The sequence below is a fragment of the Podarcis vaucheri genome (assembly GCF_965113315.1).
Source record: "Podarcis vaucheri genome assembly, chromosome: 13".
Lineage (NCBI taxonomy): Eukaryota > Metazoa > Chordata > Lepidosauria > Squamata > Lacertidae > Podarcis > Podarcis vaucheri.
Genome location: NC_138751.1, coordinates 26,018,551 through 26,044,357, shown reverse-complemented (window position 1 = coordinate 26,044,357; position 25,807 = coordinate 26,018,551). Strand labels below are relative to the sequence as shown.

Here is a 25,807-nt window from a genome sequence, read left to right as displayed (position 1 = left end):
TTGCTGCTGTGCAGTCCTGTTTTTTAAATAAATGTTTTCCTTTTCAGATATTACAGAGCATGGTGAAATCACAATAAATAAAGCCTCCCTTTCAGTAGTTTCAAGCACTACTACAGGTTCCACATAATATATGTACTGCATTGTTTACTGTGACAGCACCTGCACTTTGGAACTCCCCGCCTATTGCAACAAAGCATGTGCCTTTGCTAGACTCTTTTCGGGCACCTGCTAAAAGCATTCTTCTTTAGGCAAGCATACCTAGATGCTTAGGAAGTTGAAGTAATTTTAATCTTAATATTTTAGCTTTTGTATTATTTTAAAGTAGGATTGTGTTTTTTAATTATTATTATTTACTGCTGTGGTGTTTCTTTTGTTTTGGTAAACCACTTTGCAGGCATTTAAAAATAAAGTTTATTAAATAAATAAAGAATAAACATAAATAAAAAAACACAAGCCAAAACACAATCCATCCTGTAGATTTAAGTACCTGTCCGTAGCCGCCTACTTGTTATCAGAGGCCCAGAATCCACATTCCTTTGTAAGAAAATATGAACTAACGTAAAACCATTTTTGTAGGCAAAAAATAAAAAAAAAATAAAATCAATGGGGGGTGGGGTAACAAGGGTACCACCTGACCTTCCTACGCCTCTGATACCACCATGCTCATTTGTACATCTGCACAACTATTTCACTGGTGCACCATATTGTAGCTTTTGTTGTCTTCAGGCAAAAGGGCTAAGACTCGATACAGATAATAAACCAACCTTGTTGAAGCAAAATAGGCCTGGGTTTGCCAATGTTTGATTGCACAATTCTATGCAGGCAGCCTACATAGGATTAAAATGCCTCTCCACTTTCCCCTCTCTTATTTGATTTCACAGTTCATACAATACAATAAAGCCAAAGTGTGACACATGGTGCATATTTTAATGGTATCTAATTTTGAATAACATTCTTTTCTCTCTTCAGCTCTACATTTTTTGTGTTTGTTGTCTTCCCTAAAAACAAATAACCCTTCAAATAATCAACTGGGTCAAATAAATCATCAAAGCTCATGTACCAAACGACTGCAAAAGTCTGACAAATTATATTTCTGTCATTCAGTTCTAACAGGCAACTTACAAATTGTGTGCCTCCTCCACGAGAGGATCAAAGGGTGGCAACATGAGAATGGGCATTTTCTGTGGTAGCTCCCTGCTCTCCTCTTCTCCCAGGCCTTTGGCTAATTAAACAATCAATGGCCTTTAAAGCTGGGCCGTGGGTATTGTTTTTCTTTGTTATGATGGTATGCATTTTTTGCTTTTTTATACAAAAATACTGCCCCATGATCCTCAGATGAAGGACAGTATAGTAAATTAATTAATTAATTAATTAATTAATACACATGATGCTAAGCTAAGGTTATTATTAATCAAGGTTTATAAACCAACAACAGTCTTCAGAGTGTGGTTTCTTCATGCTTAATCAATGATGCTTAAGCCACCAGGGCAGGATGAAACCATGGCTTAGCATTAAGTGTGAACCAGGCCTGTCTTTTGAGCCTGTAGATTTATCTTGTTAACAGGAAGGTAATGTTAATCTATGCAATGGTTCAGTCACATCCTACATTGTGCAATCACTTGAACCACCGAGACATTTATTAGAAGAAAACTACTCTCTCTGGAAGAGCCTTCTGCCTACTAGCTTTGCAAGAGCTTCTTTAACATCAGTGTTTCTCAGAGAGTATATGAGTGGATTGAGGACTGGAGTTACTACTGAGTAAAGGATAGCAATAACCTTGTCTTCTTCTAAGGAGTAGGCTGAGGCAGGCCGAAGGAAAGTGTAGATAATTGTGGAATAGTAAAAGCTTACAACTAAGAGATGGGAAGAACATGTAGAGAAGGCTTTCTTCTTCCCTTCTGTTGAGCGGATTTTGACTATGGTTCTTAGGATAAATCCATACGATGTTAATGTTAAGGCACAACTACCTATTGCAATTAGCACAGAAGCTGCAAAAACCATCATTTCATTCAGACTTGTGTCTGAGCAAGAGATCTTGAACATAGGTGGTAGCTCACAGAAGAAATGGTTGATGATGTTGGAGTTACAGAAGGAAAGCTGTGCTACCAGTCCTGTGTGTACTGCAGAATTTACCAAGCCTATTAGCCACAGTCCAGCCATTGCCCCAATGCAAAACTCAGTCCTCATGATGCTTGAGTACTGGAAAGGATGGCAGATAGCAGCATAGCGGTCAAAAGCCATGAATGCAAGGAGCAGGAGCTCAGTCCCTAGAGCCAAGGTGAAGAGAAAGACCTGTGCAATGCAACCGGGAAGTGCAATTGTCTTTCTTGGTGCAAAAATAGTTTGCAGCATTTTGGGAACTGTAACAGAAATAGAGCACACATTTATTATAGACAAATTGATAAGAAGAAAATACATTGGTGTGTGGAGTTTGCTACACGTGCAGATGGCAAGGATGATGAGGACATTGCCTACCAATGCTGCTGTATAGATGAAGGTGAATGCCCAAAATATAAATATCTGGTGTTCAGAGGAGCTGGAAAGACCCTCCAGGATGAACTCTGTAATGGTAGAATGGTTCTTCATTTCCAGCACTGACTCTGCAGACCTAGACAAATAAATCACTCTATGTAGAGACCATACCAGTTGATAGGAGAGATCCCTAATTCAGAAAAGAAAACTTTCCACACGTTGGATTTATTAATAATAGCATATGAAGAAAATTATGGTTCACATTTAAGTGAAGGACAATAAAAAAAAAGAGTAACAGGCTACTTGCTAAGTTTTAAAATAATGCTAGGCAGCAAATACTGTTCACAGGCAAGATGTCTACACAGTGGAACTTACAGTGCTATCCTATGCACATTTGCTCAGAAACAAACACACTAAATTCAATAGGACTTAATCTAAGTTAAGTATGTACAATAGTGCAGTTTTACTATATGCATAATTGTATATTTAAACCGGGATCTGAAGAGCAACTGAAGCTCACACAAGACAACTTAAATAGGCCCAGTGTCATTTGCAACTCTTAAAAAAAAAACAAAAAACTTTAAACAGCTGGTCCTAATGTGATTTCTGGCTATTTGTGAGCAGTTATTGTATATATGTTGTTGGGGGGGGGGAATTGCAACTAGGATTTGGAAGAAATTCAATTCAGTTCATATTTAAAGGTTGGCTTTTCTAATTTGCAACAAACCTGAAACAACAAACCAAACACAGCCATTCTTCAAAATCTACACTTTCCAGATTTTGCAGTGAAATTCTGCATCTAAGTGATGTGTACAAAAATCCATACATTGGGATATAGTGTACATACAAATGCATATATTTGTGAAAATATACAAAAAATATCCCTACTTGAAGGGAAATTATTTACAAAATACATATATTTGTAGAATAATGTGTTTTTTTTTGAGAAATTCTCACATACATGATAAATTTTCATTAGGAGTTGTTTGGTTGTTTTAAGCAAACTGATGTAGAAATGTGGAGAACTCAACTTAAGACTAGAGGGACAAGAAACTGCAACTGACAGGTGCCCCCATCCTTAGTTACAACTTTACCCTTTTCTGGTCTGATTTTTGGTTAATGATTACATTGCCTGTTTTGCCAACACACCCAAGAAGACTTGGGATAAGACAGATGGGGAGCAGGTTATATTTATTACATTATAAATATAGAATTTGCTATCAAAATAATCCAACCAAATTAACCAAAACCTATCTAAAACAAAGAAGGAAAGACCAAACCCTCACCTCAATTTCAGTTTTTTCTGAAGAAATGTTTCACAGTCTTCTCCTGAAATGCATCAGTGTTCATGTTCACTATATTTGCTGGCTGGAAAGATTTACTGATATCCTTTGGATGTATTTCTAGGCAAGCCAATATTGTATTACCTTGATGCTCATCTGACAAAAGCATAACCATGTATAATTGGGCTCCACATACTTCCTTAAATAGGGTGTGGATGCCATTGGGAAAAACAAAAGACATTTGAGATTTCATGAGAACCATAACAACAGCTGTGTCCCTATCTGGACAGGGATAGTCTAACTTCATCTATGCTCTTGTAACCTCTAGGTTAGGAACTCTGAAGATGGTTCAGAAACTTCAGCTGGTACAGAATTTGGTGTCCAAGTTGGTCACTGGGGCAATACAGTTTGAGTATATTACACCAGTTCTGATGTGTGCAAAGGTTGGTCACTGGGACAAGACAGTTTGAGTGTATTACACCAACCCTGACCTGACTGCACTGGCTGCCAATTAGTTTCCAGGCCCGATTCAAAGTGCTGGTTTTGACCTATATAGCCATAAACAGCTCAGGACAACAATACCTCAAGGACCACCTCTCCTGATATGAACTGACCTGGACCCTGTAATCATCATCTGAGGCCGTCCTTCATGTGTGTCCCCCATGAGAGGTCCAGAGGGTGGAAAGATGAAAATGGGCCTTTTCTGCTGTGGATCTTACCCTGTATAATTCTCTCCCCGCACCCTCATTATACATCTTTAGGCAACAGGTGAAAAAATGTTCCTCTTCAACCAGGTGTCTTGCTGATCAATATTCTGTGTCCTTTAAATGTATTTGTGAGAAGGGAGATTATTGTTGTTTTTTTTATTCTATATCTTTAGGCTGTGAAACATCCTGAGATCTCAGATGAAGAGCAGTGAAAGAAAGAAAGAAAGAAAGAAAGAAAGAAAGAAAGAAAGAAAGAAAGATGCTGTGTAAATTGCTTGTGTCTTAAAAGAAAGAATAACATTATGCCATAGCCATAGAGAGGTGTTCCATTCAAATGTAAATGCTACATATTGAAAAAGCACAACAGATATGAGTGCACTAAATGTTGGTTTTTAGTAATTTGGTTAAAAAGGGAAATTACTTTAGGTAAAATAAAAAGAATTCCCTGGATGCCTTGATCCAGGTTTTGGGAAGTACTCTGTAGGAGAGCCACAACAAAGATTTAAAATTACAAAATATGTTGCAAAGTAAAATGTGGAAATATAGGCTGCTAGACCATTAAAACATCCCCTTTAAGTTGATTCAAAAGTTCCCTACTTCTCTTAGCACAGAAAGAGAGCACATGTTTGGTAAGTTAAAATTTGTTTACTTACAAACTCTTCAAAGGTCAGATTCATGTGTTTTTCCATACAGCAGCAAGACAGGCAGTATAACTTAGGCCCTAAAATGGGCAATGTTTCTAAACTACAGTGGTACCTTGGTTTAAGAACAGCTTAGTATATGAACAACTTGGATTAAGAACGCTGCAAACCCAGAAAACAGGAAAGAAGTCAATGTGTATGTGTATATGTACATAAAGTTTGTTAAGATGATATGGGTTTTTGTGTAGGTTTGTTTTTTGTTCTTTTTCTTTCATTTCCCCCCCTTTTTTGGATTTTATGTTTGTAATTTTTGTTGTAAATTCACTTTGGGGAAAAACAAACAAACAAAAATAGCCACAATTTCATTCAGGCTAATGTCGGAGTATGACAGCTTTAAAATTGGACGAAGTTCACAGAAAAAAAATGATTGATGGTGTTAGAATTGCAGTAGGACAGATGCTGCAGAAGTCAAGGGTGAATGGCAATAGAAACTATTCCTTCCTCACCTGATTGTGCAATCCACCAGGAGCCACCTCCTGCCCAGCCTGTTGCTACATCCCAGCCCATCACTATTACCTCATCCAGGAGGAGGGAAGACAAGTGGCAATGCCACATGCCAGAACAGTCCCACTTTTGCTGAATTTGGTGAGAGGGGGGGCATGTTCTCCAAGGCTTGGATGCTCATCTTGTCTGCCCCAGCAGGGCCCAGACTCAGCAGCCCTATGGAAGAGACTCCTCATGAGGCCAGAGGAACATCGCCCAGCTATGAGTGTGAAGGCAGCTCCCTATAAGGCCCTTTGCACCTGGCCTGGGGGACGAGGCCCACACTCACCAGCCCTAGTAAGAGGCTCCTCATGAGGCCAGAGGAACATTCTCCGCCTATTGTTTTATTGATTTAATAAAACAATTTAATATTTAATATTGATTTAATATGCTGTAAACCGCTTTTAGATTTTTTAAAAGAATATAGAGTGGTATAGAAGTTAAATTGTTTGTTTGTATGTTTGTTTGTTTGTTACATTTCTGCACCACCTTTATTTCCTTCTGCACCACCTTTAATAAACTCAAGTTATGATGCTGCACTGGTGCTTGCCTGCACTGAACAATACCTGTGAGGAACCAAGATGTTCTTGCTGGAAATGTCTCCACTGGCAGTGACAGGAAGAAAGCGAGCTTTTCAGGGACAGGGTGCTGGCCATAGCTGTCAACGTTTTCCTTTTTTTTAAGGGAAATTCCCTTACTCCGAATAGGATTCCTTGCAAGAAAAGGGAAAAGTTGACAGCTATGGTGCTGGCAAGTGGAGTCCACTGAACTAAAAGCTCTGCAGATCCTCCAAAGGCCCTGATCCTCAGGCATGTGCATAAGAGGGAAATAATCCCTAACTTCTATCTTAGAATCATAGAATCATAGAATCATAGAGTTGGAAGAGACCACAAGGGCCATCGAGTCCAACCCCCTGCCAAGCAGGAAACACCATCAGAGCACTCCTGACATATGGTTGTCAAGCCTCTGCTTAAAGACCTCCAAAGTAGGAGACTCCACCACACTCCTTGGCAGCAAATTCCACTGTCGAACAGCTCTCACTGTCAGGAAGTTCTTCCTAATGTTTAGGTAGAATCTTCTTTCTTGTAGTTTGGATCCATTGCTCCGTGTCCGCTTCTCCGGAGCAGCAGAAAACAACCTTTCTCCCTCCTCCATGTGACATCCTTTTATATATTTGAACATGGCTATCATATCACCCCTTAACCTCCTCTTCTCCAGGCTAAACATGCCTAGCTCCCTTAGCCGTTCCTCATAAGGCATCGTTTCCAGGCCTTTGACCATTTTGGTTGCCCTCCTCTGGACACGTTCCAGTTTGTCAGTGTCCTTCTTGAATTGTGGTGCCCAGAACTGGACACAGTACTCCAGGTGTGGTCTGACCAGAGCAGAATACAGTGGCACTATTACTTCCCTTGATCTAGATGCTATACTCCTATTGATGCAGCCCAGAATTGCATTGGCTTTTTTAGCTGCCGCGTCACACAAGTTTGTGGTCAACCAAGACTCCTAGATCCTTTTCACATGTACTGCTCTCAAGCCAGGTGTCACCCATCTTGTATTTGTGCCTCTCATTTTTTTTGCCCAAGTGCAATACTTTACATTTCTCCCTGTTAAAATTCATCTTGTTTATTTTTGCCCAGTTCTCTAATCTGTCAAGGTCGTTTTGAAGTGTAATCCTGTCCTCTGGGGTGTTAGCCACCCCTTCCAGTTTGGTGTCATCTGCAAATTTGATCAGGATGCCCTTGAGTCCATCATCCAAGTCGTTGATAAAGATGTTGAATAAGACCGGGCCCAAGACAGAACCCTGTGGCACCCCACTAGTCACTCTTCTCCAGGATGAAGAGGAACCATTGATGAGCACCCTTTGGGTTTGGTCAGTCAGCCAGTTACAAATCCACTGAGTGGTAGCATAGTCAAGACCGCATTTTACCAGCTTCTTTACAAGAATATCATGGGGCACCTTGTCAAATGCCTTGCTGAAATCAAGGTAGGCTACATCCACTGCGTTCCCTTCATCTACCAGGCTTGTAATTCTGTCAAAAAATCTTGGTTGCTGTGAGCCTGAAGGAATTGTGATACACCTCCGCTTCTCCCCGAGTACACTCTGTTGTATTGTTTTATTTGTATGTTAGTTGAAGAATTAAATAAAACCCAAAAACATCATATATAGCTAATGTATTATTGTTCATAAGCACACAAATTTCCCTAAAACACAAGGGATAACTCGCTCCTCTCTCTGGGTCTAGAGTGCATTTACCATCATTGGCCTCATCACAAAAGATTGGAATAATCCTTTCTCCAACCTTAACCTGTTAAGTGCATCATGGACTTATAGGTTCAGCTTTTACCCTGGTGTGCATCCAGGGACCTGAAGGACAAAACAATGTAAGATTCCCACGAAGTGCTCTTATTTCCCCACAAGATCTTATATTTCCAGCCTGGAAAGGCCAATTAAACCAGTCCCATTAACTCCATGCATAGCAGTAGGAAAGAGGTGGGGGAGAGGAGTCCCAAAAGCAATCAGGGCCTTCCTGCAGAACTACTAAACACTGAAACAAGCAACTAGTAAAGCTTGTACTACTAAAGAAGAGGGGACAATTTGGGGAGGAAACTGATCAAATAGTCTGGCTTCCTTCCTCTCCTGATCAGGCAATCCACCAGGAGCCACCTCTTGCCCAGCCTGTTGCTGCTCCCACCTCATCACTATTACCTAATCAAGAAGCAGGGAAGACAAGTGGCGATGCCACATGCCAGAACACCCCCACTTTCACTGAATGTGGTGAGGGGGCACCTTTTGCAAGGCTTTGATGTTCATCTGGTCTGCCCCAGCAGGGCACAATTTTTATCTCCAGTGCTATCTAACATTGATACGAGGCCTTGTAAAGCAGCAGTTTAGTGCTGTGTTTCAAAATACTATCATACTGTCAGTATGTTGGTGACACTCAACTCTGTTTCTCCATAACGTGTGAATAAGGAAGGGCATGTGGGCTTGGAAACAGTGGTGGGAAGGATGCGGGAAAACATGTTTAGCTTTAATCTTTGACTCGCTCAGGCTTCTCAATAATCTTCTGCCTGCGAAAAAGGAAGATTATTCCCCAATCTGGTGAGAAATAAGTTTGGATGACAAGAAAGAATGATGAACATTCTTTCTGACCATTCTGGTGCCTGAGAGCATTCAAAGGCCACGTACTTGAGAAGGAGAAGGAACACGGTAAATATAGATGCAGGTTTTTATCTATGACATTGAGGAGAAACCAGTTCCTACAATAAAATAATTGCCTGTTAAAGCACTTATGAAGGACTCCTCTATCTATGAAATCACATCGTTTCCTCTTCAAAAACCATCCTAGTGGTGAAAGGATAATTTTAGTGTTAACTTTTATGTATTTTTAATGAAATCTATTATCTACTAGAGAGAAAATCATGAAAGCCTGAATCATAAGTTCTGCAATCGAGTTCTGAAGAACTGGAGCATATTTGACTATGCATAAAGAAATCAAACAGTTTACTGTTTCCAGTTTTCCAGTAGTCTTTATAATAAATGTATGTAGATCAATCAACCTTGAGAAATTTGAAACAGCCTTCCTCTTGCAGTAATTGTTTTGAATGCATCTTTGAAATCTTTGTTTCTCAGTGAATATACAACTGGATTAACAACTGGGGTTACCACTGTATAAAGGAGAGAAATAAATTTGTCTCGGTCTAGAGAGTAGACAGAGGTGGGCCTGATATATGTGTAGATGACTGAGGAAAAGTAAAAACTGACTACAATGAGATGTGAGGAGCATGTAGAAAAAGCCTTTTTCTTCCCTTCAGTGGAACGAATTCTGAGGATACTTCTTATGATAAATGAGTATGATGTTAGAGTCAACCCACAGCTACAAATCCCAAAAATCACATCTGCCACAAAAGCCATAGTCTCATTCAGACTAGTGTCAGAGCAGGAGAGCTTTAAAAGTGGAGGAACATCACAGAAGAAATGGTTAATGATGTTAGAGCTGCAAAAGGAGAGTTTCAGCATGAGTCCAGCGTGAACAGCAGAGTTGACCATTCCAGCAACCCACACTCCACTTGCTATTCCAACACATACTTCCTTCTTCATAATGACTGTGTACTGCAAGGGATGGCAGATAGCAGCATAGCGGTCAAAAGCCATAAATGACAGAAGGAAAAGCTCTGTACATAAAGCCCATATGAATAGATACACCTGTGTGATGCAACCATAAAAGGAGATGCTATTCACATGGGTCCAAAGAGTTTGAAGCAATTTAGGAATTGTAACAGAGATGGAAAACACGTTCACTAAGGACAGGTTAACAAGCAGGAAATACATGGGAGAGTGGAGTTTTCGGCAAGAGCATATGGTAAAGATTAGGAGGAAATTACTGCCTAAAGCGATAGCATATATGAATGTGAATAACCCAAAGAGAAAAGTCTGGAGTTCTGGGGAGCTGATCAGACCAGCCAGTATAAATTCCATAGTAACCGACTGGTTCTTCATGTCCATTTCTCTGATGTTACTTTCCTAAAGAAATGAATTTTATTAATTGTATTTCCTGAACAAATGAATTGTATTAATTCAAATTAAGGATCAAGATTGATCCATATTCCCTCCCTCCCTGCCTCCTTCCATCCCTTCCTTTTGTGCTAAGTGGAGAAGATTGACCGTTGCTTGAATTCAATCATTTTAAAAATTATGGAAAGCTGTGGTGGCAGCAGCAGCAGCTATGGTGCGGAGGGATTTTGGACTTCAGGCAAATTGGCCATTCTGCAGGTTTTTCACCTGCCTCATAGCAATCGTCGAAGCTTCAGGCAGATAAGGCCTTGGGTTGGATTTTTAGTTCAAGGTTACACCCTTGAAGGGTTTTGGAAAGTGCATTTTCTGTCCAGGGTTCCCTTTGGGCCAAGGCACCCTTCTTTAAAGCATATTGTTATGATTGCTCCAATATGATCTGTGTCAAAGAGTACAAAATGCCTAAAAACATGTTTTCAGATAAACTTAGCATCATGGGGGATCCTACACTTGAACTAAATGTCTCCAAAACCTGAGTTGCAAATCGAGAGGTCAGAAGGTAGCAAAAGGGGCTACCAAACAACTCTAAGGTAGCAAAAGTGGCTACCAAACAACTCTAGATATTCCCCTGTACAGTCAGAGATGATGTGTTTGCTGCTCCCTCACAACAAAGTGCCATACACCAAGCATCTGATATAAAAGGAGCATGGGAGCACCAATGGCAAATCATTCCTAACTTAGCAGCAACTTTTAAGGGGGAAATGATCTGTTTGTAAATCACTGGGAAAATTGACAGCGGTGCCAGTGTAAGCTCTGGAGGAATAATCTACATTAAAATTGTTGTGATTTTTTTGGGAATATATGGGTGAATATCACCACCATTGGACATTACCACCACATGTGCCCAGCCTGCAACATTGCATCCAACACTCCATAGATCGCTCTCGGTTTATCTTTCCCAACTTGACCTATGAGCAATACTACTAGAATATGACTTTGTACACATATTCATTGACTCATGCTAAAACCATGCAAAGTGGAAGCTTATGCCTTCGGATTTCCATGCTCCCTTTAATAATCATTTAAGAATCAATCAGTTTATAAACAGAGTGTACAGTTGTTTGTTTTCAAAATTATTAGCTGTAAGGAGGCAGGAAGATGAAATGAAATATTTACCTTCATATCTATTTACATTTTTGTTTTGCTCCTGGTTTTCATTTGTTCACTTAATTCCCCTTCCTATAACTTAGAGCCAATTGTCTGCTATCAGCCTGATGTCTGATGATAACTGGTTTGATGCCCTTGTAGAAATCCTTTCCAGTCAAAGCGAGCAGCCCCATTAAATATTTCTTTATGTGAAGTAATAGTGCCACTGGGAGCATGACATCACATGCAAGATTGACATTGCTAATCATATTTCTGATGCAACATTTAGATACCTACACTCCCTTAGAAGCCAAAGTAATAACCTGGGTGGTTCATGCCACTTCTATTTGTACTATTTCTACCACCAAACTAACAAACAGTTAACATGATGGGAGTGCATCAGAAATAACTCATAAACAAAACACAGTTACAGATAGGTAGCCGTGTTGGTCTGCCATAGTCAAAATAAAAAAATTTCGTGTGCATACACGAAAGCTCATACCAAGAACTAACTTAGTTGGTCTTTAAGGTGCTACTGGAAGGAATTTTTTTATTTTAAACAAAACACAGTATGTTCTAAAAAATAATGTTATTGTTTTTTGTGAGGTGATGCAATAATAATTATATTGGGCTTTTCTAGAAACAGTACTCAAAAGTCTTTGCACTGACAGACGGAAATATCTGCAGTGAGATTGTAAGAGCAAAGTATTTTGATTAATATCTTTGTATCCTGTTTTGCAATTGTTGCATTATATTGTATACATAATATAAAACAGATTCTAAAGAAGATTTGGAGCACAATCTTAAACTGATGATGGTAAGAGTGGACTACTGAAGAGGCTCCTCATGAGGCTGGAGGAACACCACCCGCTGATTGTTTTATTGATTTAATATGCTGTAAACTGCTTTGAGATTTTTATTAAAAATATAAAGCGGTATAGAAATGTTTGTTTAATTTCTGCACTACCTTTACTTCCAATAAACTCAAGTTATGATGTTGCACTGGTGCCTGCCTGCTCTGAACTACATCAGTGAGGAACCAAGATGGGCAAAATGTTCTTGCTGGAAATGTCTCCACTGGCAGTGGTAGGCAGAAAGCCCAGAAAAAGAATATTTGAGGGACAGGGTGCTGGCAGGTAGAGTCCACTGAACTAAAAGCTCTGCAGATCCTCCAAAGGCCCTGATCCTCAGGCATAAGGGGGAAATAGTCCCTAACTTCTATCTTGGTTGCTGTGAGCCTGAAGGAATTGAGATACACCTCCGCTTCTCCCTGAGTACACTGTTGTATTGTTTTATTTATATGTTAGTTGAAGAATTAAAGAAAACCCAGAAACAACATATGCAGCTGATGTATTATTGTTCATAAGCACACAAAGCATATGCATCTCATCTCTTTTTTTGTAAATAATTTTTATTGATTTTCAAATTAATAAAATTCCAAATGATAGCAATTCAGATCAAATCTTGCCACATCATAATACAAACAAAGCCAATTATACATTCTGAATTAAAAAATAAATAAATAAAGGAGGACTTCCTATGTTCTGGATGTCTGGAGAAAGTCTCTTTCAGTTGTTCCTGCATTCACCTCTCTTGTTTTTCCCCAGTTTCATAAGTCCAATCTTAATCCATTGTTTTGCCTTCGCGGTTCCGGTGTATGACTCTCTATCGTGTCCAGCAAATCAGTATTTCTTTTAACATTCAGAAGGCAGTTCATTCTATGTTGTTATCCTTCAATTGTTTTTTTTTTTTAGCATAGTTCTCTTAATAGTCCCATCTTTCATTTCAGCATTTTATCTTCCAGGCTCTGGGCTATGTTACAGCTCTCTCAGCATGTGCCAACTCTCCTTCTTTTGATAAGATTTATGGTAAAGCAGTCTTTCAGTCTTTTAATGAGTTAGTATACCATAGTGTTCCAAATTAATGTTTCAAGTTAGCATTCCAAATGAATATCTCCGTAGAAAAGCAATGCTGTGGGGTATGTTTCACTATTTTGGGGGGATTGTTTAATTTAGATTTTCCAAGATCTGAGCTTGCTCCCATGGGCCCTAGGGAAGCCTGCCAAATCCAAGACTGACTCTACTTTCACATTATACCATACAGTGGTACCTCAGGTTACATACGCTTCAGGTTACAGACTTCGCTAACCCAGAAATATTACCTCGGGTTATGTACTTTGCTTCAGGATGAGAACAGAAATCGTGCTACGGCAGCGCGGCAGCAACAGGAGGCCCCATTAGCTAAAGTGGTGCTTCAGGTTAAGAACAGTTTCAGGTTAAGTACGGACCTCTGGAACGAATTAAGTACTTAACCTGAGGTACCACTGTACATTGAAAAGAAAAGTTCATGCAAGTAAATAGAATTTTTTATGTGAAATATTCTCCAATTATTCCATCAAATGTTCTCAGCCCCCGCCCCTCAGAGGAGGCCATTTTCTTTTTCTCTTGCGCCAGAGCCGCCACCATTTTTTTCAGCCTGAACCTCCTTAATCTCTGATCATATTTTGCCAGTTCTAATTAGGGCTCTCCACCGAGAACTGCACAGCCCAGCTTCTAATTACTTTTTACAGTTCCTCCTGCACACCATTTGGATAATTACTTCTTTCTTTTTGTGAGGTTGAGGGAATCATAAGTAGCAAATGTAGAGAAAGAAATAACCACTCACCTCACTTGAAACACCATGATGAAAGTCCTTTTTAATTCAAAACTTTGGCATCCAGTGACTGATTTATTTAGCAGGTCTTTTTTATCTCCTTCTTTCCAGAACACGCCTGTTTTTTAGTCCAAATTTTAATGATTTTTTTTGCAAAACAGGGATCCTCTTGCTCATGGTGATGACTCTGGAGAGTGCCAATTCATGCAGTGCTCCTGACCCTGAGTCCCTGCCCAGACATTCTGTAGTGAGCAGCAGTTATTGGGCAAACCACAGGTGTCGGTCAGTCCCCCCCCCCCAAGCGTAAATGGCCCTCTGGGGTTCTAAAGGACAAAACAATGTAAGATTCCCACAGAGTGCCCTTATTTCCCCAAAAGATCTTACATTTCCTGCCTGGAAAGGCCTATTAAACCAATCCCATTAACTCCATGCATAACTGTAGAAAAGGGGGGGGGGCAGTCCCAAAACCTATCAGGGCCTCCCCCCAAACTACTACTCAACACTCAAACAAGCAACCAGCAAAACTTGTACAGTACTTCTAAAAGAAGAAGGGACAATTTGGGGAGGAAACTGATCAAATAGCTTGGCTTCCTTCCTCCCCTGATTGGGCAATCAACCAGGAGCCACCTCTTACCTGGCCTGTTGCTGCATCCCACCCCATCACTATTACCTTATCATGAACCAGGGAAGACAAGTGGCAATTTCACATGCCAGAACCCCCCCACTGTTGCTGAACGTGGTGAGGGGGCACATTCTGCAGGGCTTTGAAGTTCATATTGTCTGCCCCAGCAGGGCACAATTTTTATCTCCAGTACTATTTAACATTGATACGAGGCCTCCTAAAGAAGCAGTTAAGTGGTGTGTGTCAAAATATTATGATATTTAGTTTTAATCTTCCACTCGCTCAGGCTTCTCAATAATCTTCTGCCTGCAAAAAAGGAAAATTATTCTCCAATCTGGTGAGAGATAAATTTGGATGGCAAGAAAGAATGATAAAAAATATAGCAGATTGGTGTCTGAGAGCATTCAAAGGACCCCTACTTGAGAAGGAATATGGTAAATATAGCTGCAGGCTTTTAGCTATAACATTTAGGAAAAACCAGTTACTACAATAAAATCATTGCCTGTTATAGTACTTATGAAGGACTCCTCCATCTATGAAATCACATCGTTTCCTCTTCAAAAACCATTCTAGTGGTGAAAAGGATGGTTTTAGTGTTAACTTTTAAGTATTTTTAATGAAATATATTATCTATTAGAGAGAAAATCATGAAAGCTTGAATCATATGTTCCGCAAACGAGTTCTGAAGAACTGAAGCATATTTGACTGTTCATGAAGTAATCAAACAGTTTACTGTTTACTGTTTTTTAATAGTATTTATATATTTGTGTGTGTGTGCATGTGTGTGTGTGTGTACATATATATATAATTTATATATGTATGTAGATCAATCAACCTTGAGGAATTTGAAGCAGCCTTCCTCTTGCAGTAATTGTCTTGAAAGCATCTTTGAAATCTTTGTTTCTCAGTGAGTATATGATTGGATTAACAACTGGAGTTACCACTGTATAAAGGAGAGAAACAAATTTGTCTTGGTCTAGAGAGGAGTCAGAGGTGGGCCTGATATATGCGTAGATGACTGAGGAGAAGTAAAAACTGACTACAATGAGATGTGAGGAGCATGTAGAAAAAGCCTTTTTCTTTCCTTCAGTGGAACGAATTCTGAGGATACTTCTTACAATAAATGAGTATGATGCTAGGGTCAACCCACAGCTACAAATCCCAAAAATCACATCTGCCACAAAAGCCATAGTCTCATTCAGACTAGTGTCAGAGCAGGAGAGCTTTAAAAGTGGAGGAACATCACAGAAGAAATGGTTGATGATGTTAGAGCTGCAAAAGGAGAGTTTCAGCATGAGTCCAGTGTGAACAGCAGAGTTGACCATTCCAGCAACCCACACTCCACTTGCTATTCCAACACATACTTCCTTCCTCATAATGACTGTGTACTGCAGAGGATGGCAGATAGCAGCATAGCGGTCAAAAGCCATAAATGACAGAAGGAAAAGCTCTGTACCCAAAGCCCATAAGAATAGATACACCTGTGTGATGCAACCATAAAAGGAGATGCTGTTTGCACGGGTCCAAAGAGTCTGAAGCAATTTAGGAATTGTAACAGAGATGGAAAACACATTCACTAAGGACAGGTTAACAAGCAGGAAATACATGGGAGAGTGGAGTTTTCGGCAAGAGCATATGGTAAAGATTAGAAGGAAATTACTGCCTAAAGCAATAGCATATATGAATGTGAATAACCCAAAGAGAAAAGTCTGGAGTTCTGAGGAGCTGATCAGACCAACCAGTATAAATTCCATAGTAACTGACTGGTTCTTCATTTCAATAACGATGGCACTGGTGTCCTAAACAGATAAATTATATTAAGTAGAATTAATGATCCAACTTTATACATACACCATCCTTCTTTCTCTCTTTTGTGCCAAAAGGAGAAAATTGGCCCTTATTTGACTTCACTAGTCATTTTTAAGATTGTGGCAAGCTAGTCTGTCATCATAGAAAATGTGGACTCTGAAGTTATCCCTTGCACTATACTCAGAAAATAGTCTCATTGACATTGAACATTACTAAAACAATACTTCCCACTGCAACCCCAAAACACACACACAAAAGATGGCCACTGCTTAGGAAAATGCAGGAATTTTAAAAAAGAACACTGCTAGCAATAATTGCTGACATTTGTATTACCTGGTGAGGATGGGAACCACCAAGTAGTTTCAGTAAATGACACAATGCTTACCCTCGTTTATATCAGTTTTTGTTAATTGTCAACATTTGTTGAGACATGCTGATTATTCCCTCCATTTCAAAAGGTCTCTGTGGCCATTTTGTTCATACTTAAGCTTCATACATAGATTCTATGATTCTATCTGATGGTGTTTCCTGCTTGGCAGGGGGTTGGACTCGATGGCCCTTGTGGTCTCTTCCAACTCTATGATTCTATGATTCTAAGATGGTTAATTAACTATATCTGAGTGGAAATGTATTGCTGCAATGCTGCAGGATTTGTACAGGTAGATGTATCAGTCCACTCAGGGGGATGTAGTCAGGTGGAGGATCCTGTGATTGCAGATACAGATGCAAAGTCTGACAAGGGCTAATTCATCATGCACAATTGCTTGTGCCCATCAGCTCTGTAGGGAGCAAGGCCCAATGAACATAGTGAGGCTTTCATCCAAGAAAACTTCCATCAGATTGTGCTGTTTAGGGTGATATCTTGGATCTTTGTTCATAAAGGATATACTCATTTCGCCATGATACCTGGTTAAACCAGTTTTGTGAGATGTTGCATTTTTAAAAATTATACTAAAAAGGAAGTTTTACTAGTGAAATAAATAACACAAAAATACATTCAATAAGAGAGATACTTTATACTTCATACTTTAATCAAACAATAATCAAACACAAATCATCAAATTTAAATGACTATTTGATGATTTGTTTTTGATTATTGTTTGATATTTTATTCCTTATCGACAAAAAATCATGTATTTATTATTCTTCATCATTTAATTTGAATTGATATAATCCAATTGTGGTTTAATTAAATCCAATTATACAACTTCTAACACCTCATTTCTATCATTCAAATATCAACTCTTATTATTTCTGTTCTTGTTAAACTTGCCCTGCTATTCCAATCATTTTTGGGGGTGGGGCATATTCATTCATAGAATAAGCTTATATCTTATTTTATGTATTAATAATTTACTGTGCTGTAATTTACTTTGCGGGGGACGCGAGTGGCGCTGTGGGTAAAAGCCTCAGCGCCTAGGACTTGCCGATCGAAAGGTCGGCGGTTCGAATCCCCGCAGCGGGGTGCGCTCCCGTTGTTCGGTCCCAGCGCCTGCCAACCTAGCAGTTCGAAAGCACCCCCGGGTGCAAGTAGATAAATAGGTACCGCTTTATAGCGGGAAGGTAAACGGCGTTTCCGTGTGCTGCGCTGGTGCAGGCTCGCCAGAGCAGCGATGTCACGCTGGCCATGTGACCCGGAAGTGTCTCCGGACAGCGCTGGCCCCCGGCCTCTTGAGTGAGATGGGCGCACAACCCCAGAGTCTGTCAAGACTGGCCCGTACGGGCAGGGGTACCTTTACCTTTACCTTTTTAATTTACTTTGCCACTCTTTTAAAGAAGGGTGCTCCCCCATCTCTCCTTTCAAATACAGTTTTTAACCACCAGTACCTGAGCAGAGACTGACATACTCACAATCATATTTCTACTCTTAATGAAATTTCTTTCAGCCTCAGTGTTACATTACCCAGCAGACAATATTGGTGGCACATTCCATGACACTGCACATGAAATACATATCAAAATATAATACTATAGAAAGCCTCATTTTACAACTCCTTAAAAAGTGGTTTGAAAGGGGTTTATCAAAGCACAACAGTTTCTTATTTATATGTATTTCTTGTGTATTTATTTCTTCCCCAACCAAAATTAGCTGAAGAATTACATTAAAAAGGATAAAACACTAACAATAGAGAATAGAAACAGGAAAACTACAGTAGGGGTCAACTGCTTGGTAATACAATGTAATTATTAGAGAGGAGCACAGAATGCCTGAAAACATGTTATCAGGTACACCTAGCATCATAGGTGATCCTATGCTTGAACTGAATGTCTTCAAAATCAGAATTGCACATCTGAAGGTCAAATTGGCCTATTACTGGTCACCAAAATTGGCCACCATGTTTCCTTTGAACTAATAAGCTCCAGATATTTTCCTGCACAGTCACTGATGATGCAGTTAATGTTCCCTCTCACCAAAGAGTCACACTTTATTCCACCAACGTTCTAATGTTAGAAGAGAATGAGAGGACCAATTATGGGAGATTTCTAACATAGCAGCTGGCATTAGAACAAGAATGAGCTCTTTGTAAATCAATGGCATCATTTCCATTAGAGAAATCAATAGCAGTGCCAATGTTAGTTCTGGAGGGATAATCTGTAGTACAATTGCTGAGAATTTTTGGAAAATGGGAGTCCAAACTGCTGCCATTATTGGGCAAGACCCCCACATGTGAATAATATATGCCCAGCCTGCAACATACCATCCAGAACTTAATAAACAGCTTTCAGTTTATCTTTCCAAACTTGACCAATGAATAATATCATTGGAGCACTACTTTGTACATATATTCTTTGACTCTAGCTGAAGCCTTTTGGAGCAGGCGCATGTACCAGGGGTTTTTCATGCTCCTGATTTTATGCAGCCGATTTAGGTTCAGAGGAAACAGTTAGATGAAATCAAATATTTACCTTCATATGTTTTTGCATTTGCTTGTTTGTTCCTATTATTCATTTGTTCATTTATTTCCCCTTCTTATAATGTAGAGCCAATATCTTCCTATCAACCTGATGTCTGATAATAACCAGTTTGATATCATCGTAGGCATACTATCCAGACAAAGCTAGTAACCAGTGCTAAATATTTTTTTAAGTGGCGAGATGGTGCCACTGGGAGAAAGACATTTGAGGTATCATCCGGGAGATGATTAATTCTGTTGCCAAAATAATTGCACATGCACATTTGTATCATTTCCATGTTTAGCACACTTGTCAAATTCACTTCCTATCATTCAACTTTTAGAAACCTAAGGCAAAATTCACATTCCCACTGAATTTAAATTAATATGAGTGTGCTTAACCTTGGGTGAATCATGCCACTACTATTTCTACAAATAAAGTTATTGTTTTTGTGAGATGATGCAAACCTAATATAATTGGGTTTTTCTATGAACACTACCAAAAAGTCTTTGCCTGGAAATATTATAAGGTAAAGGTGACATAATATATATACACATGTAATATATGAATGAAATAAACAACTATATTTAAAATATGTGCATGTCAAGGAAAGTATTTTGATGAATTAATTTGTATGCTGTTTTGCAGTTGCAGCATTATATTTTGTGCATATTATTTTGTGTACCCCTTACTTTCAAGATAAACGAATATAAGAACCAGGAGCAGGGAAGAGCAATTGCAGTCATCTAGCTAGTATTGTAAACACCTGAAACACTGCAGCTCTTCAGTTGAAGAAAAACAAAATTCATTTGTGTTAGGAGTCCAGGTTTCCAGCTTGCTAACACAGTAAGTGTAGATAATTTAAAAAGGAGACTTTATTGCAAAACAAACAGCTCCAGATGACTCTAACAAAGCCACCAGAATCATTACTCAAGATGACTCTTCTGAAGACTCCTTCCAGTGTCTACAGAATATATTGAACTTTCGCACCTTACTTCTCTTGTTTTGCTTCCTGTCTAGCAGCCTCCCATTCACTGACTGTGTGGACTTATTGGATCAGCTCCAACCTCTTCCTTTTCAGAGATGCTGTCTCTGAGTTTGTTTGCGCTGTTTTGTGCTTCCTGTGAGTTTTGGCCTGTGTTCTAGACTGCTCTCAGCTACAGTGGTACCTTAGGTTACAGGCACTTCAGGTTACAGACGCTTCAGGTTACAGACTCCGCTAACCCAGAAATAGTACCTCGGGTTAAGAACTTTGCTTCAGGATGAGAACACAAATTGTGTGGCGGCAGCAGGAGGTCCCATAAGCTAAAGTGGTACCTCAGGTTAAGAACAGTTTCAGGTTAAGAACGGACCTTAACCCGAGGTACCACTGCACTGCCTTATCAGCCAGCCTGTCACGGTCAGGAAGAGCTGAAGTCTGCAACTCCCTGGCTCTCCCCTGCCTGACTAACATCTTAGTCTCTCTGTTCCTGGCTGCTTTCTGCTGTTGGCTGCAAACATTCACTCGGAGCTAGCTCATTCCTGACAATTTGTTGTTAAAACTGGAACAGCCCATGTTTTGCCCTTCAGTTGTTTTTGGAGTATAGCTCCCTCCCATATTCTGTTACCATTGGCTATCATAATTGGGAATTGGACTCCAACAAAACCTGGAGGGCATGACACTGATTTCTGTGTTAAAAGGTAAAGGAAAAGGTAAAGGACCCCTGGAGGGTTAAATCCAGTCAAAGGCGACAATGGTGTTGTGGCGCTCATCTTGCTTCCATGCCGAGGGAGCCAGCGTTTGTCCACAGACAGCTTTCTGGGGCATGTGGCCAGCAGGATTAAACCGCTTCTGGCACGACTTCCGGAGGCGGCGCGAAACGAGTAATGGCGGTCCTCTTTGCGCAGCAAAGAGGGGCTCCGCAGAAAAGGGTTGTTCGCTACGGCGAAGCGACGACCCATTAAGTTAAACCACGAGCAGAGTGAGCTCGTGGCCGTGGGATCCGGCGGGCACCGAGAGCGACCCCCAAAACGAAGAAGGGACCCCGTAAGGGGCTCCGGAAGCGCGGAGGGGAAGCGGTGCTGTGGATTCATCGCTCTTTCTGCGGGAGTGAAGCCGCGCGACTGTTACCGATGAGCGCCGACCTTTCTTCCTTCACATTGGATTACAAATCAACTACTCGTGAGTAGGATTTATTTGAGATTGGATTACAAATTGTGAATTCGGCTGAAAGCGGGAGACGAGAAAAAGGAAGTCCGTCTCCCGGAGGTGCTTAATGATCAAAGGCAAAGGAACTGACAAGCTGGAAGCAGTACAAAAGGGTTTTTAAATGAGAGACAGCATACGTCTGGAGAAGTTTGGAAACTGAAGGGAAAGGCAAGTTATCTTTATTTTCCTGTGATCGTGTCTACTCTGCTTGGGGTTTCTTCTCCGCTAAAACTTTTAAAAACTTTAAAGACTTGAAAATCCCTAGTCCCGGACTTGCAGCGGGCAAAAAGTTGTGTTGCGGATACACTTACAAAGCTGAAACAGACACTTAGAGGCATTACCGGTGGATACAATTAAGTAACTGTATTTTGCACCTTTTAAGAAACTATTGTGGCAAAATTGAGAGGGCTCTGCCAGAGGGAAAAGATCTTCTCTAAAGATACAGATTAATTTAACTAATTGTAGGAACTTTAATGGCGACTGAAACTTTGTTTCTTCTTTCATGAACTGAACAACACTCCCCCTAGTGGAGTTTGGGATTTACAATTTCCTGAGAACTGACTTTGTTTTGTCTCTCTGTGGTCTGGTTACTCACTCTGAGGCCTGTCTTTCCCATGGAACTTTTGACAGCTTGACCTTGAATCCAAAGACAGGTGTGGAATGAGTGTGGAATGAGTGGTAAACCAAAAACAAGAGCTGCGTCGAAAGCAGGGAAAGGCAAATTGGTACAAACAACTTTGGTTTCCCAGGCCCGCAGATCTTCAGTCCCTGCGGTTCTACAGGCTGTACCATTACCAACAACCCCAGCTGAAGAATCAGAACAATCAACAAGTGAAGATATGGCAGCTGGGGGATCCAACATTCTCCTACAGGAAATGCTACAACAATTTGCAATTTTGAACAAAAAAGTGGATGACCAAACTGCAAAAATTGACTTAGCCACATCCTCAATTACCAAACTTTCTGAACAGGTGGCTAAGCATTCACAAGATATTGGAAACCTAAAGGACGTTGTATCCGAAAATCGAAAATTGGCCGAGGCTGCGAATGAAAAAGTAGAAGCAGTAACTAAAGAAGTGGAGGAATTGAAAGGAGAGGTAAGGCCGCTCCATAAACATATTACTGACCAGCAGGCCTATCTGTCTTTGGTGGAACTGCGAAACAGGGAAAATAATTTGAGATTACGCTCTATCCCAGAGATTGAGAAAGAGGACTTGATTGGCTTTCTAACAGCAGAATTTTCTAAATTCTGGGGTATAAACGAAGATACAGACTTCAAAATAACAACTGCATTCAGATTGGGAAGGGCTGCCGGGAAGGACAGACCTAGAGACTGTTTGATTATTTTAAGGACTAAGCAGGAGAGAGACAAGATACTTGACCTACATTTTAATAAAGCACTTGTGATCCAGGACAGAAGAGCACAAATTTACAAGGACATTCCTAAACAATTACTGGATCTAAGATCTAACTACACTGACCTAGCTGGACTTTTGAGAGGTAACGGAATACCTTACAGGTGGGAGTTCCCACAAGGCCTCTCATTCAAATACAAAGGAAAGAAGATAAAAATCAAAACGAAAGAGGATAGCCAGAAGTTCCTACACGACCACGGAGAAGACTTGCAGAAAGGAGCGGCAGCTATTTGGCCACCACCAGAGTCAGGAAAAGAGTTACCACCCTCGGATTTGGATAAAAAAGAAGACACCCAACAAGAGTAACAACAGATTGATACAGGATGTCTCTGCAGCTGTATAGTTGGAACATTAACGGCGCGAATTCCCCAGAAAAACGCAAAAGGATCTTCCATATCCTAAAGAAAGAGAATTTGGATATAATTTGCTTGCAAGAAACCCATGTGACCAGGTTACACAGGAAGGTGTTAACAAATAAAAGATTAGGCCAAGAATTTATTTCATCAGACAGAGTCAAGAAGAGAGGCGTGGTGATTTACGCCAAAGAGAATTTATCACCAAAATTTTTGTTTAAAGATGAACAAGGAAGAATCCTGGCTATTGAAATTTCGACCCAAGGAGAAAAAGTTTTGATATTAGGAATCTATGCACCTAATGAGGGGAAATCAGAATTTTATAAGAAGCTGCATGAGACACTACTGGACTATCTGGACTATTCCAACATCATTATGATGGGAGATATGAATGGGGTCGTCTCTACTTTGATGGATAAGTCACAGAATCAGAATCTGACTAAAGATGGAAGACTACCAAAAACTTTCTTTGAATTAACTGACAATATGAACTTAATTGACTTATGGAGGACGAGAAACCCCCTAGGTAAAGAAGGAACTTTCTTTTCTGAGGCCCACCTGTCATGGACAAGAATCGACCAAATCTGGGCAACTAGAGGGCTGGCACCTAAGACTACAAAAATAGAAATCTGCCCAAAGACTTGCTCCGACCATAACGCTTTGAAAATGGAAATGAGATTTACTACTGCCGACTCCTTCAGATGGAAAATGAATGACAACCTGTTAAGAGATCAAGAGATCGTAAAGAAGGCCCAAAAAACTTTAAAGGACTATTTTGAAATTAACTTGAATACCTCGGTGGAAAAAAGAATTATCTGGGACGCAAGCAAAGCTGTTATGAGAGGGTTTCTGATACAACAGAATACAATCAAGAAAAAACTTTGGAATAGTAAAAAAGACAAGATATTGGAGAAGATAAGTGATGGAGAGAAAAAATTAAGAGTGAATCCAAAATCAAAAGAGACTTTAAGAGAAATCAAATTTCACCAGTCACAATATGCGAAATTGATTAACCAAGAAGTGGAATGGAAAATCAAACAAATGAAACAAAGATCTTTTGAATCTGCGAACAAATGTGGGAAACTGCTCGCTTGGCAGTTGAAAAAGAGACAAAAATTAAATTATGTCACCAACTTAGAAGTTGAAGGGAAAAACATTCAGAAACCAGGAGAAATTAGAAGGTGTTTCCAGAAATACTTTAAAAAACTGTACACACAAGAATCCGAGGAAGCAACTGAGATAGAACAATTCTTGAAAGATAACGGCCTACCAAAATTATCTCAAGAGAAGAGATCAATCTTGAATTGTAAAATAACACAACAGGAAATCGAGGATGCCATTCAGAATATGCAACTAGGCAAATCTCCGGGCCCTGATGGACTCACCTCCAAGTACTACAGGATTTTAAAAGACTATTTGATACAACCATTAATGGAGGTTTGCAACCAGATTATGGGGGGAGGGAGGGCACCGGATACGTGGAAAGAAGCATTCATCACACTGATACCTAAAGTGGAAACTGAAAAGACTCAACTCAAGAACTACCGCCCCATCTCACTCCTAAACGTGGATTACAAAATATTTGCGGATGTTTTGGCTAACAGATTTAAAAAAGTACTAAATGAAGTAATCCATAAGGACCAAGCAGGCTTTCTCCCAGGTAGACATTTGTATGATAATACCAGGAACATTATCGATATTCTGGAACTTTTACAAACAAATATTAACACCAAAGCAGTGTTAATTTTTATTGATGCGGAGAAGGCCTTTGACAACATTTCTTGGAAATTTATGAAGAAAAACTTGGAAGGGATGGGAGTGGGAAGGGGGTTTGAGAATGGAATAGAGGCAATCTATTCAGAACAAAAAGCTAAGTTGATAGTGAACAATGTGGTGACAGAAGAGCTTCATATTGAAAAAGGAACACGCCAGGGGTGCCCCCTATCCCCTCTGTTGTTTATTTCAGTCCTGGAGGTTTTGCTGAATATGATAAGGGAGGATCGGCAGGTACAAGGAATAAGGGTCGGAGCGAAACAATATAAACTGAAAGCATTTGCAGATGACTTGGTTTTAACATTACAGGAGCCAGAACCTAGTACAAAAAGAGTTTTGGAATTGATTCAGAAATTTGGTCGGGTGGCGGGTTTTAAGCTGAACAAACAAAAAACTAAGGTGTTAGGGAAAAACTTGACGGTCACTGAAACAGAGGGGTTTCAGAAGGAAACAGAACTAAACATTGTTAAAAAAGTGAAATACCTGGGGGTCAATCTGTCCTCCAAGAATTTGAATTTATTTAAAGATAATTATGAAAAATGTTGGTCAGAAGTTAAAAAAGATCTAGAAATTTGGTCAAGATTGAAACTATCCTTGTTAGGCCGAATTGCAGCTATAAAAATGAACGTTTTGCCAAAAATGTTGTTTTTGTTCCAGGCCTTGCAGATTGTGGACAGAGTGGATTGTTTTGGAAAGTGGCAGAAGGACATTTCTAAATTTGTCTGGCAGGGCAAAAAGCCCCGAATAAAGTTTAAAATACTAACTGATGCAAAGGAGAGAGGGGGGTTTGCCCTGCCG

The 25,807-nt window shown here is 39.9% G+C and overlaps 3 protein-coding genes across 3 annotated transcripts; all 3 read right to left on the bottom strand.

Annotated features, from left to right (window-relative positions):
• Positions 1-1,650: 1,650 nt before the first annotated feature.
• LOC309517495 (olfactory receptor 13G1-like) lies at positions 1,651-2,586 on the bottom strand (the record flags this gene model as incomplete). The annotated part of the gene is made up of 1 exon (XM_082196725.1): positions 1,651-2,586. The coding sequence occupies one exon, from the start codon at positions 2,584-2,586 to the stop codon at positions 1,651-1,653; it is 936 nt and encodes a 311-aa protein (XP_082052851.1).
• A 6,613-nt stretch (positions 2,587-9,199) lies between these two features.
• LOC309517494 (olfactory receptor 13G1-like) lies at positions 9,200-10,150 on the bottom strand (the record flags this gene model as incomplete). Its single annotated transcript, XM_082196724.1, has 1 exon — positions 9,200-10,150. The coding sequence occupies one exon, from the start codon at positions 10,148-10,150 to the stop codon at positions 9,200-9,202; it is 951 nt and encodes a 316-aa protein (XP_082052850.1).
• Positions 10,151-15,406: 5,256 nt separating this feature from the next.
• On the bottom strand, positions 15,407-16,183 carry LOC309517493 (olfactory receptor 13A1-like; the record flags this gene model as incomplete). The annotated part of the gene is made up of 1 exon (XM_082196723.1): positions 15,407-16,183. One exon carries the CDS (start codon positions 16,181-16,183, stop codon positions 15,407-15,409), a length of 777 nt encoding a protein of 258 aa, XP_082052849.1.
• Between the last annotated feature and the right edge of the window lie 9,624 nt (positions 16,184-25,807).